This window comes from Quercus robur, chromosome 5 (genome assembly GCF_932294415.1).
Source record: "Quercus robur chromosome 5, dhQueRobu3.1, whole genome shotgun sequence".
In the NCBI taxonomy this organism is placed as follows: domain Eukaryota; kingdom Viridiplantae; phylum Streptophyta; class Magnoliopsida; order Fagales; family Fagaceae; genus Quercus; species Quercus robur.
Window position 1 is genome coordinate 75,754,370 of NC_065538.1, and position 13,529 is coordinate 75,767,898.

A 13,529-nucleotide genomic window follows, 5' to 3' on the forward strand; every position below is an offset into this window, starting at 1 on the left:
AGAAACAAGAATTCTAGGAAATTTTCCAACCTCAATATATTGATGGCTAGTAAAGACAACAATTTCTGCGTTGATTATATGCACACATTAAACACAGCTTACAAAGATTCTCGCAACCACAACAATAATTTTCACCAAGAATATTTTCCTTCCCATTGAACGTGTAACTTCAATGGCAAATCTACACAAATAATTCTAACTAAGCAATCAAATTTACACTGCATGCATCAATGGCTAAACTTGACCATTTGCTATGACTTTTAGGACTTCAACAGCCTCTCTTAGCCTTCTCTCAATATTATCTCTAGCAGCCGGACCTCGTGCATTCCTGTATTCATGTACCATTGATTATTATATCATAGTTATCACATTCAAACAATAGGTCAAACTTAGTGGACCATAAAATGAATTCAAGTTCCAATACGCGTCAACAGAAATAAAATTAACAAAAAGAGATTCCTTCTGCCAGAAAATAACCTCTTTTCATTGTTTGCTTTCCTTGTAAGTTCCTCAACTAGACTTTGAAGCCTTTTTAAATGGGTTGGTAACTTGTGTATAGCTTCTACACCTTTGTGAGTTGAACATATCTTTTTCAAAAGCTCAGAAGCAATGAAATATCCATCCTCCTTGCTCCTGTAAAGAATTGTTAAGAAAAATATAGGACTTTTAACATTCCTCCAAATATCAATGTAGAAGACCAAATAAAACTGTTATTCTTGATTTTAAAGATAGATACTAAACCTTAGGAACTCCCATAAAATAACTTCTACAGATCCATTACTATCAATTAGCACTTCAATCAAATGTGGATAGCGGGCAAGGTTTCTGAGAGTTGAGAGTGCATGCTTTAAAACTTCCTGATCCGGTATGCTTCTGCTGACTGAACGGATGAGCTTCAGCAAAGTGTTGATTGCTCCCGCAGCCACAAGTTCTTCACAACATCTCTGAGAATGTTCGGTAGCCATATCTGTAAATAAGAGTTGGACATAAGTATATGACATCCATAATTACTTTCAAGGCCACAATACATTTTAATTCATTAATGAAGCAACACAAAAACAGAATAAATTCTTTCAAAATCTCTGATCTAAAATTTTATCAATTGAATTTAGATTCAAAAGCACTGCGCTTGGCACTAGCCATTCTATTGTGTCGTTTATAGAGAGTTATTGTCATTTTGTATACGATAATTTTTTCTTCTTGTAATTATTTAGGCTACCTTCTAACACTAATACACGAGTAGTCTCTCTTTTTAGTAATTCTTATCAACAAAAATTTTTTTTGATTCAAAAACAAACCAAGGACCAGATACATCCATGGACAGAAGCACAGAAAATTACAAATATACTACTACATTTTGTCTTCTTTGCTGCCTGTATATACCAAGCAAGCATGTTTTGAGAATTGGCATTACAATTTAGATTGAGATATCCAAGAATAATCTGTTAGACCAAAGAATTAAAACCAAAATAAAGTAAAACTTCTGTATCACATTCAAACGTCACATAAATAGCACGGTAAATGATCATCTAACCATCACTCTTAACTCACCCAGAGTTGCACAAGTATGAAGAATGCCGCTGACACTTTTCATGCTCAGTAGTTCTGCAACTGCTGAAAGAAGTCTATTTATGAGACGCCTACTGTCATCCACATTTGTAGACGACTTTCGCACTCTCAAGCGCAAATCCAGTAACTGCCCTTTTAACTCTTTCCGTCTCAGGTAACCTTTCCAGTGTGACTATCAAACAAATCAAATTAATAAGCTAAGTTGAGCCAACCCAATCGTATAAATAAAAGGCAGTGAATAATGACAAAGATAACCTAAAAAATCAAATCCAAAAATCTACTTGACTTCCCCAAATTCACTGAACCTCCCATCAAGATTAGAACTTTCACATATGAAATTATGTGATAAATACCATTATTCCATAATATATATGGAAAAATATTTTTTTATTCTGTTCTCCACATATATTACTTTTCTCACTTGCAAAAAAGAATCTTGAAATTTCTCAAATTCCCCAATGTACTAGAATTCAGATATTTTCACAATGCCATTGTTTTTCAGATCCTAAGTTTGACACTGTCTGTAAAAGCAGCTATAGCATGCTTGGTTCATCAATGCAGCTCATTCCTTGTATGATAGTAGCCTAAAAGCTAAAAGCTTTGACTTAAAAGTTCTGTGCTTACACATTACAATGTTCCCCTAGAAAATCCAGATAAGGAACTAGAAGGTAAGAACGGTTTTCAGTCTGCTCGGAAAACTTAAACCCAGGCCAGTGGAGCAGTCACCACTAGCCTTTAATCGACTTCCCCCACAATATTCCATGTCATAAGCTGAAATTCCCCCGTTTTTACCACTTTATTGAAACAGAACTAGCCAAAAGATAATTCCAGGCCAGTGTAGCACTATAGAGTATAGATGTATTATCCAATATTACTATAGAGGTAAGATATATAGTGATGCATAGAAGAAACTAAAATATCTTACTTGGATAAAAACTATATGATGCTTCTCTCTTGCAGCATATCTTCTAGCAAACCATGCACGAATATGAGACTGTATAATGACTGCAGATTTTGCTCTTAATTTAAGCAACAAAACACCCTTCCACCACCTCTGCACTTTCAGAACTGAACATAGTAATATTTCCAGTTCAATACTCCCAAAACACGCTCTTGAACTCTTCAACAAGCAACCACTAGGAATGACTGTGCGTAAGCTAGAAGCTCCTGCAACGACCCGACACCAGAAACAATTATAATCTGAAGAACACCACCACTTGAAACTAAAACAAGCAGATAAAAACATATTGATAAGAAATGAGAACAACCTAAGAGCCTATTTCGAGAAATGTGCCCCCTGACAAACCGTTGAATTTCAATTGCAGCATGTCTTTGACACTGAAATGTCTTCCAGCATATCATGCAACGAAAAGCACTTTGTATCTTTATTACAGCCTCTCTTTGGAACAAGAATTCCCTTTTTTGGAGCCTATTTCGAGAAATGTGCCCCCTAACAAACCGTTGAATTTCAATTGCAGCATGTCTCTGACACTGAAATGTCTTCCAGCATATCATGCCACGAATAGCACTTTGAATCTTTGTTACAGCCTCTATTTGGAACAAGAATTCCATTCTTTGGAGCCTATTTCGAGAAATATGCCCCCTGGCAAACCGTTGAATCTCAATTGCAGCATGTCTCTGACACTGAAATGTCTTCCAACATATCATGCAACGAATAGCTTTTTGTATCTTTGTTGCAGCCTCTCTTTGGAACAAGAAGTCCCTTCTTATTAACCAACAACGGCAGTGTCTCTGGAATAATATAAATGAAGTGCTGAATTTACATAATGCTACAACTAAAAACAGAATTATAATAACAAAGCATTGATCCAGAGGATAGAAGTGCTGTGGCAAAAGAATCTAGTTCCATAGTTCCCCAAAAGTACAATAAAAACAAAGTATTACAAAAGATACATCACAAATCCCAGAGATCTTACTTGGATTGCAACAATGAGATGCCTGCATCTACAAGCTTCTTTCCGGGCAATCCATCCACGTGCATAAGATTGAATGAGGGTGGCTGAGAATGTCACAATTTTGTATTGTTGGTGAGCCCTCCAACATCTTTTCATTCGAAAATTACTTTGTATTTTTATTGTTGCTTGCCTTTCATTTAGAAACCTTCTTCTCGATAGCCAACCAAGGAAATGACTCTGAATTTTAGTTGCAGCAAAGTGCTGATTGTGGAGAGATCTGCACACGATAAAATTCTTCCAAGCAAGCTGAATTTTAACAGCTGCTTTTGTTTGAAGAACACTTGCACCCTTTTCATTGCACAAGTTTGAAGCTTTCTCCAACTGAGCAAACTCATGAATGTATCTAGATCTTGCTAACCACCCTCGACTATATTTCTGAACAACAATGGCAGCATTAACTTGGACAAGAGTGGTCACATCACAAGTTACAATATTTCCACCATGATGTCTATGGTTGATCCAATTCCTTGCTGCTTTCTGGATAAGCAACACCGATCTCTTTAACTTGACAAAATTCTGTCTCTCAACAATGAACAAAAAATATCTCCTGCATCTTTCTGACTGTTTCAAACTTCCTGTATTATCCAAATAGGCCATGTTACTGGGAATTTAAATTACTCTGCATAAATGCATATAAAAGAATTACTAACACAGCACATACCGCTTGAAAGCCCTTTAATTTGAATGGTATCAAATTTAACAAAAGCTGATTTCTTTCTCACAGTTAACCAAGCACGGATAACAATTTGCAAAAAAGAAACAGCATTCACCATCTTCAAGAAACTGCGACATTCAATCAATCTTCTGAAATGAGACTGTATAACTTTTGCTGCATTTTCTGGAAGCATGACGGAGAGATTGCTTAATCAGAAAAAGAACATGACTGAACACGACTTTAGGTATAAGAGTAAGAAGGAAATCAGTTACGCAAGCTTTATAAATTCCCACAGAGATCAGCTACCAAAGGTCATATTAATCACCTCTGTGAATGCTAATAATGTCTTTGACTGGCGATAAGCATGGCAAAGGAGGGGCTACTTTTGTAACAGGTTTGTAGGTCTGTTCAGCCATATTTTGCCACCAAGCCTGGATTGCCTTAAACTTTCTGACTGCATCTGTTTGAATAGAAACAAACTAGATCAAAAAATAAAAAATGAAAAGTAAAGTTAATGGAAGAACAAGTTTCAAACCAGCAAGGAAGCCCTTCCTAACTTGCTGATTTACAGATTCACATATAACAATTTGTTTCTTTTTCCCCTGATGGTAAAATTTCGCATGTAACTCTTCTCCTTAAACATTTTTTAAAGAAGTTTCAAATATAGAGCACATCACATGACGCTTCCAAAATAACCAAAAAACTAAAACTGATGGGACTCGAGGCTTAAAAAAGTGCATGAGAAAGATGGAGGTTCTTTTTCTCAGCATGAAAGTGATCCCAGCCATCATTCAAGAACTTTGTAACATATTCTTTTATTGATACCAAAGAGGAAAGTTTTCCAAGTTTATAACCCATAGTCTACAATAAAATTTTTCATCATTTTATTTGACTAGTTATTTTAATTGTCTAAATTTACACTTTATCAAAACAGAGAATCGCTACAGAAATGAAGCTGTAGCCAGTAGAGTGGTGACCAAGAGCATTTTATCCAATCAATAAATTGAACCATACATTTGTAAGGCTATTGCATGTATCAAACCCCAGTTTAGTAATTATTGAAAAGAAGAACAAGATATCTAACTAATTGATATACATTACTCATTAAAAAGTTCAAGTAAAATAAATGAAACCTTCAGTACTGTGCCAATCAGTCTCTTCTTGGTTTTGTATTGCTTCAGAACTGACAGAGCACCGTTCTAAGCATGAATGTTTTCTCTCTGGGCTTATACAATCACAACCTAAGAATTTGTGGAAATTCAACTGATCCTATCAAGGAGAAAGAGAAAAACATAAGAAGCATGAAACTGGCAGAAGTCAATTATCAATCCACAATACTTCAAGCACTACCATATTTTTCTTGATAACCAGTTGCGATGCAAGGAACACCAGCAGAATGGCCACACTCTGATCATTACATGCACCATTATATTCAAGTATGTCACTGATTTGCAGAACCTGTAAAAGCAATAACCAGTTAAAAACCGATACAATTCACCAAAAACAGTTAAAAACCGATATATTTCTCAGCTTAACAACATGTCCAGCCAATACTAAACTAACAATATCATTTCACATCATGGAAAATTATTCTCATAATCTTTTTGTCTGTGAGTTCAAATCACATATTCACATATGGTTGTTCCCAGGTGCTTCTTGGTCCGATACTAATTTGCAACCATCATAGGGAAGCTATGAGTTCAAATCATATCCTTTAATGGAATTTTTAAGTCCGATTAATAAGTAATAAAAATGTATGAAGAAATGAATATTATAAAAATACTTTTTTCAGAAGGCTTCCTCCTACACTTAAAATTCGTTCTGCTCAATACTAAAAAGAACAGAAAATTTCCTAGGCTGAACCTCACTTTTGATAATTTACAAGATCTTCAGGTTTGTATAACCCAGTCTATCAAATACAGAACCTAGAAGGTATGCATGACTGACACTACAGAAATCTCTAGCTTACAAACTCAAAATATATATATTTATACAAATTAGTACATAGAGCCTCTAGCACACTTGCACCATTTACTAATTTAAAGCAAGTCATAACTGAAAGCTCAAAAATGTGTGAAAACACGAGCTATTTAGACCCCCAAATTAAAATTACGGCTTGGTTGATTTTATTCTAACTTAAAGTAAGTGCGGAATAGAGTAAATGTGAGCAGATAAACAATATAACTACTCTAAGCCATATTCATCAAATCACAGTAATAAAATGAAAGCTAAAGGAGTAGGGAAGAAGAATGTAAATACAAGATAACAAGCCAATGTATTATCGAAGAGGAAACCGAAAAACTCGGCAAAAAACCTCTCCAAGCTAGTCTACCCCATGTACTCGAGCTCTCCAAGCTCCTGTTATCAACTGACTTCACTAAGCCTGGTCTTCTCTAGCTCTCCAGATCACGCAATTCAACCCAATTGCATTCACCAAACAAATAGCTTCTTCCAATGCTTCCCAACAGCACCAAAACCTCACTTTACACTCAAAATAGGTGTGGTAAGTGTTTGAGCTATCAATCTCTCAAGAATTTGGAAATTGAGAGGTAGGAGTTGAGGAAAACCACAATGGATTGTGTAGAGGATTGTGGATATAACAATCTTTAACTTTCAAAGGTTGTGGTTAAGGTTTTCTCTCTAAAAAGCACTCCTCAACATATGTGGGTAATATGGGTATATATAGTGTGGGTAAAAACAGAGTGTATCAAATATAACAAATTGGCAAAATAGAATGTTTCGCGGATATCTCGGGGGAAGGCTTTACCCGCGAGACACTCGCGAAAACCAACTGTCACCATCTCTTATGACTTTTCGCATTCCAATCATATGTTGAGCACATGCTTCACTTCATGGAAGGCTACTCGCGAGTTACCCGCGAAAACTTCTTTGGTCTTCAATTGCCTTGAGTCTTCACACTCTCTCTCACACACAACCCTTACAATAAAATCTCACATAAAATAAAGGGTACAAAAGATTGAACATAGTTACAATCAAATTTGTCACAAAATTAAAGACAACACAAAATAGTTGTAAATCACAACTTTACAATAGCAATGTTTAGAGAACAATTTCATGTGCAATAATGTATCACAAATAGAACAATGTTTATAATGATGCGTTCTTTGCATAAACACATACATGCAGAGAGATGCACTGATGTACCAATGTCTATATCTATGTATGCGTATGCATATTGTGTATGAGTATATAATTACGCATATAAGCAAATATTCACTTCCACACATAGATGTAACTATGCAAATCTATACACATAGCCCATATGAGCGTGTGTACCTTTGAAGTGAGTTCATTTATAACTTTCATGCAGTTTGAATAAGAAAAAAAATTCCTGCAGATCAATAACAATGACACTCGAAATTGTATTGTAACTAAAGCTATATCATTTGCAATTTAAGTCTTTTTGCCATTTACTTTGAAGTGTTTATACATCAATGCAACTTGGTAAGGATTTATGTGGCTTGAATTACTGCCACAACACAACATTGGTTAAGTTGACCAAATCCAACTGACTTTGCCTAACTTCAAACAGAAGCTCTCTATTTCTTCTTGGTCTCCACAGCTGGGACTCCTAGTATAATAAGCTCTCTATTTCTTCTCCTTGCTGTGTACAATAAGCTCACCCAACTGGCTTTGTCTAATTTATATATTGAGTATAATTCTCTCTTGTGTCGTAGCTAGAGAATTAGGTTTAAGAGAAATTCTCTTCTTGTCGTGGGCTAATACTATTTGTGAGAGAGAGCCTAGGATGTATTTGGATTTGGGTTTCTTGAAAGAGTTTTTATGCCACCATTGTGAGTAATCTCTCTATTTTTAGTAAAAATTTCTCTTTGTCACCATTCGTAGACATGAGCATCTTGCCAAAACACGTAAATTCATGTGTTATTTGTGTATGTAATTGTTGAGTTATTTTCATTTTTACTTTTATTGGGGGTGCAATTGCACAACACTTGGGGTAAAATACTACATACTTCATACTGTCTGGGAAACATGTAGAAATTGATAGGACGTTTATAATGAAAAGGCTGTGAAAAACTTACCTCTGGAAAATTTCCCAATAATGTAGTCAATTTCTGTGAAAATATAAAATTGTGCACCGCATCTGGATAATCAATAGCTGACATAATTGATTCTCTGCCACCTGCCTTTTGAGGATCCTGAGACCAAATAATTAAAATAAAGCAAATGGAAACAGATCTGTAGTTGTATACGATCTGAAACAATGGAAAAGGATATATATAGCACCTCCAAAGAACAAGAACAATGAAGATCCTTGCGAAAATAATAATCAAGTAAGCACCATATGGCTTTTCCATCAACCAATGAAGAAAATTTCTCGATCTTGAAACCATAATTTTCACAAATTGCCTGGAAACACAATTAGAATAATAGTCAAAGTCACAAAAAAATATTTCAAATACAAACAAATACAGTGGACGCATTCCAGATATAGTATTTAGCAACCTTAAGAGGAAAGTTGACAGTCAAAATTACAAGATAGCACCCAAAAGACCTAACACCAAATATTGGCCCACAATGGAAACGGGAGGAGTGAACAACAAAACTAAACCCTACGCTTAAAATTTACAACACCAGACAAAGAAAAATGAATAATAAATTATCACAAAACCTGCTAAAACCAGTGTCATCCAAATTTCAGTGGCTCTTTGGCATTAGAAATTTAGATTAAAAGGCATTAAAATATTGCACAAAGGCTGAAAAGAGCATTAATATATAAATTTCTAACGATCAAGAGAGAGAAATTAGTAACTTTGATCCAGTAGATAATACCTCCACAAAGAATATGTGAAACTAGCAGAATCACTGGTCATACTTGCATTGAAACAGAAAAGTTTCCTCCACAGGAGGCTGAAAGAAGCCCAAGTTCTCTACAGGCTATTCTTTTTTAATAAGTTACACATGCATCCTATGAATTTGAACCCAAGACCTCACCCTCCACCTCTTACAAAGGGACAAGATGCCATTTAAGTTAAAGCTCATGTCTGAAGCTAAATATAGTGCATGAAAAGTATTATTCAAACTTTTTACTCACAACTAAAAAAAAAATAAGTGATCACTTTTAATGCAATGTGGAATAAAATAAGAGCTAGCATATCAATTAATCATGATATGAAGTGCTAGTGATGGTTGTGTGCACAATGCTTGTATGGTGGTATCTGGGGCAGAGATGAAGACAGATGCACATGCTTTGTTAGATGCAAAAAAAACTGTCTCTAAGGCATAATTGAAGAATAACCAAATACAATTTCCATACCGCAGCAATACCTGGATCCAATTCAAAAGCATTTCCAAATGAGTGGAGTTGACACAGTTTGAGTTATCCTGTATAATGAAAGAGAATAATCATAACTCAGAGTCTTAAATATAATTTCTAGGAAACCAAAAGAAAATAACATAAAAACTTCAATACAGAAAATGAAAGATAAGAATATAACCAAACCAATTTCTTTAGTTTAAACTGATCTCGAAGTCAGAAAAACAAAGAAACTCTATTTTCACATCATTGCATAAATTCCATAGAAAATAAGCTATATAAAAGGAAGCTTCAACACATTGAGCATACCATGTTAATTCCACGAACTTTACAAGTTTCCTCAAGTAAAATTGTTTTGTTGACCAGAAGAGGTAGCTGCGGGTTTCATGACAAATAAGAATTACAACCGAGTAACTCATAGAAGAATATCAAATGCAAAAGGGACCTGCAATATAGCTTTTGTGAAAAATTGGGACAGAGGAAAGTGAACAGCAAACCTGCAAGTGAACAAAAATGTTCCACAGCAAAGAAAGAGTAAGTTCCCTATCACCATTAGCCACATCATCACCCACAATAATCATTCCATCTTCATCACACAATGACACACCAGCCTGCCTAAGATACTGCAGGGCAATGCTACAATTTGCCAAGTTCTTCTTACGACTATCTGATGGAACTACAATTTTCTGCTAACACAATAAAGCATTATAATTACATAAAAAATATTCCACTCGCAGATAAATGAAAATTAAACCTGGAGACTCATCAGAAAACATATTGACAAAAAAAAGGATAAAGATAAAGATAAAGACAAGAAGAGAATATAACAACCGTGAGGATAGAAGAGTCATGTTGCAACAGCTGAATGGCTCTACAGAGTCGCACACCATCTTGGAGATCTACAAATAAATCTGTAACTCTGAAGTCATATTCAATGAGTGGACACTGCACAATCACACACATTAGTACGTTAAAATAGCCAACTTAAAAAATCATTTCATTAATGGCTGATCATTAAAGAATAATGGCATAAACATAGGTGCAAGGTCAAACCCAATCATAGGACACAACACTATGCACCAACCCTCAAAGACATGCATACACACATGCACACAGATAGACAATAAACATCAGTACCAATGTATGTGCATATGAAAATCACCATAATGCATAGAACGAGCCTCAAAAGCAATACCTGTTGATAAGATACTTTGTGCCCTAATATCACCAGGTGTGCTAGAATATTGCCTTCCCCATGCATTATATCCGACGAAAGGAAATCTAATTTTGAACCAAACAGACAGAAAGAGTCAACCTACAAAGGACAGATTACAATTACAACACAAAACTGAAACAAGGAACAGGGAGATAATTACCTTGGATCACTTGACAACTTGATTTAATACCAGATTGGGCTGTGAACAATAAAGGGGAACCCCCATCCACTCCATCAATACCATACTTAAGGGGAATACTGCTCTGACATTTAGCTCTATCAAGGATAAGAACAAGCAGCAAAAATCTCTTCAATATTATGTTCCCCAAATTTTCATAGTAACCAGGTCTATATAGACCTTCAACCATCTTGTTATATGCATAAGCCTTTGCTAGACCCACATGCGAGAAGAACTGCTTCTCAATAACCATTTTCAAGAACGTGATTTCTTGGTCAGAGTTAACATCTACGTTGGACAACAAAGAATCACCTCCAAATATAATATATAATCCAATCCGAAGCCAAATTGGGTTATAACTCATAAGGGTTCTAGTTGCCTTTTCCTTCAATCCAAAATCTGTTACTAAAGGGCAATGTGCCTTCATTTTCAACCTCCCTTCATCAATAGTCTGAGAAATAAAACATGCCAAAATTATTCAACCACCCCAACAGAAATTTTTACATTTAAAGCACCAAAATTCTTACAATCACAATATGTAACAACAAATATTAAAAATTTCAAAGTCAAGGATTAAGGGATTATATAAAGCAATCAAAGCCCACATATCTCATCATGAATTCAAATTCTCAAAATATGCCAGAAAATCTGTAATTTAGGGCAATAATAGCGGAACTATCATGAATGGCTAGCAGCATACAAAAAATACAAATTTCTAAAATACAAAAACCTTCACTTACATAACTATGCTTAAATAAAACTATAATTTCCAAAATTGATGAAACTAAACCAGTGAGTCAATGTCTAATTCTCTTTTCTTCTCTAATGTTTCTCAAAAACCAAATAGAGTAATAAAAAACCACAAATATGATAAATGACCTATTGTCCCGAAAGTATAAGACTAAGCTAATATGAAATGGTGAATTTAATCATTTCACCAACATGTGGCCCATACTCCTCCTTAGTAAGTGGGACCCAACACATGAAATTTTAATTTTTTAAATGGGAAAGTGGAGATAAGATTCCAATTTAGGACCAACTTCTCTAATACCATAAATTATTGATTGTTCAAAAAGCTTAAGCTTATTAAGGAAATGGTGAATTCAATCATTTAACCAATATACTAACAAAATAAAAATTCATTTCACTCTCCCACACAAATTTTACAAGAACCTACACTGACACAACTGTCTTTAATAAAACTAATTTTTCTAAATTTAAGAAACTAAGGAGCCGTTTGGTACATGTGTTTAAACACATGGTTTTAGTTTTTAACCAATATTACACACATTTTCATATACTTTTTCACTTACATGCAAACAATGTTACTAGACAGCCCTAAACCATGCATCTCAAAGTCCAATTCTTATTTCTTCTCTATGTTTTCTCAACAACCAAATAGAGTAATGATAAAACCAATAATAGAAATTCCATTTCACACGCACACATCACAAAGACTCCAGTCACATAACAATGCTTAACAAAACTATTTTTTCCAAAATTGATGAAACTTAACCACGCATGAATCAAAGTCTAATTCTACTTCTTGCCTAAAATTTCTCAGTAACCAAACACAGCAATAACAAAGCGACATAGAAATTCATCTGTGCTTAAAAAAACTAATTTTTCAAAAGCTACAAAACTAAACCACGCACGTCAATGTCTAATTCTCATTTCTTCTCTAAAATTTCCTCAGCAACCAAACACAGTAATTACAAAACCACAAATAGAAATTCAGTTCACACACACATTACTGACACACTAATTTTGCTAAATACGAAACTAAACCACGCATGTCAAAGTCTAATTCCGAATTTTCTCAGCAACCAAACAGACTAACAAGAAAAAAAAAGAGAGAGCAAACCTTAGTAACATGAGTCATGGCTTTGAAAATGTCCTTGCAACTTCCCAAGCTCAAATAAGACCTCATCCGCTCCTTCAAATCGTCAAAACTGCACACATCTTTCAGAGACGACCGAAGACTCGCGAACATCGAGCTCGGAAACTCCACCCCATCATCCACCTCCTTCCGCCACAGCAAGTCCCTCCGCCTCTTCGGCCTCTGCCACGTGGCAGCCGCGTCAACGCCAATCCCAACTCCACTACCACTGTCCCTCTTCCCCTTCCCCGAAACCACTTCTTCCGCATCGCCGTTGCCACAGCCGCACGACCGAGGGTTCTCGAAGAGAAAGTTGAGCCAAACGGAGAGGGACTTGGCTAGGGATTTGAGCGAGTTTTGCTTCTGGATTTGCGCTTTTCGTGACGACTTGGACTGCTCGAGCTCGAAGGCTTTGAGCCTCCGGGCGGTGGATTTGGGGCGGCGGGTTGAAGGCGGAGCGAGAGAAGGGCGGGGGCGGCGGAACGACGAAGGAGGACATGGAGTTTGTTTGGAGGCGGTGAAGAATTGATGATGGCATGATGGGGAGAGAAAATTGGGGACTTGGGAGGGGCGTTTTGGGGTTTTGTAATTTGAGATATCTTTGAGAAGTGAAGAAGATGAAGATGAAGATGATGAGAGATGCGGTGACGGAGATAGTAACGGTGGTTCTTCATCTACGTCCATTTTCTTGGCAAAAGAGTTTTGGGAATGGTTTTTCTTTGTCTCTGTGTCTGTGTGTGTGTGTCTGAATATTTTGTGA

The 13,529-nt window shown here is 35.8% G+C and overlaps 1 protein-coding gene across 2 annotated transcripts; it reads right to left on the reverse strand.

The window, feature by feature from the left end:
* Window positions 1-11: 11 nt before the first annotated feature.
* Window positions 12-13,529, reverse strand: LOC126727120 (uncharacterized). Of its 2 annotated transcripts, none has more exons than XM_050432628.1 (20): window positions 12,755-13,529; window positions 10,873-11,341; window positions 10,692-10,777; window positions 10,328-10,441; window positions 9,994-10,182; window positions 9,806-9,871; window positions 9,508-9,564; window positions 8,467-8,589; window positions 8,262-8,366; window positions 5,551-5,658; window positions 5,334-5,469; window positions 4,526-4,660; window positions 4,207-4,383; window positions 3,507-4,120; window positions 2,838-3,321; window positions 2,495-2,736; window positions 1,552-1,741; window positions 742-967; window positions 478-633; window positions 12-328 (listed from the first exon to the last, which is right to left on the reverse strand). In XM_050432628.1, the coding sequence occupies exons 1-20, from the start codon at window positions 13,451-13,453 to the stop codon at window positions 235-237; spliced, it is 4,470 nt and encodes a 1,489-aa protein (XP_050288585.1). In that variant the 5' UTR covers window positions 13,454-13,529; the 3' UTR covers window positions 12-234. The 2 variants fall into 2 exon arrangements, with proteins under 2 accessions (XP_050288585.1, XP_050288584.1); XM_050432627.1 differs by having other exon boundaries at window positions 8,262-8,378.

What these genes read in the sequence shown, in the direction of transcription:
- LOC126727120 (XM_050432627.1), bottom strand. Translation starts at nt 13,453, where the DNA reads ATGGACGTAGATGAAGAACCACCGTTACTATCTCCGTCACCGCATCTC. An exon ending in CATTATTAGCATTCACAGAG is followed by an intron (nt 4,384 to 4,525) that starts GTGATTAATATG and finishes TCATGCTTCCAG; the next exon opens with AAAATGCAGCAAAAGTTATA. An exon ending in ATCATATAGTTTTTATCCAA is followed by an intron (nt 1,742 to 2,494) that starts GTAAGATATTTT and finishes TTTGTTTGATAG; the next exon opens with TCACACTGGAAAGGTTACCT.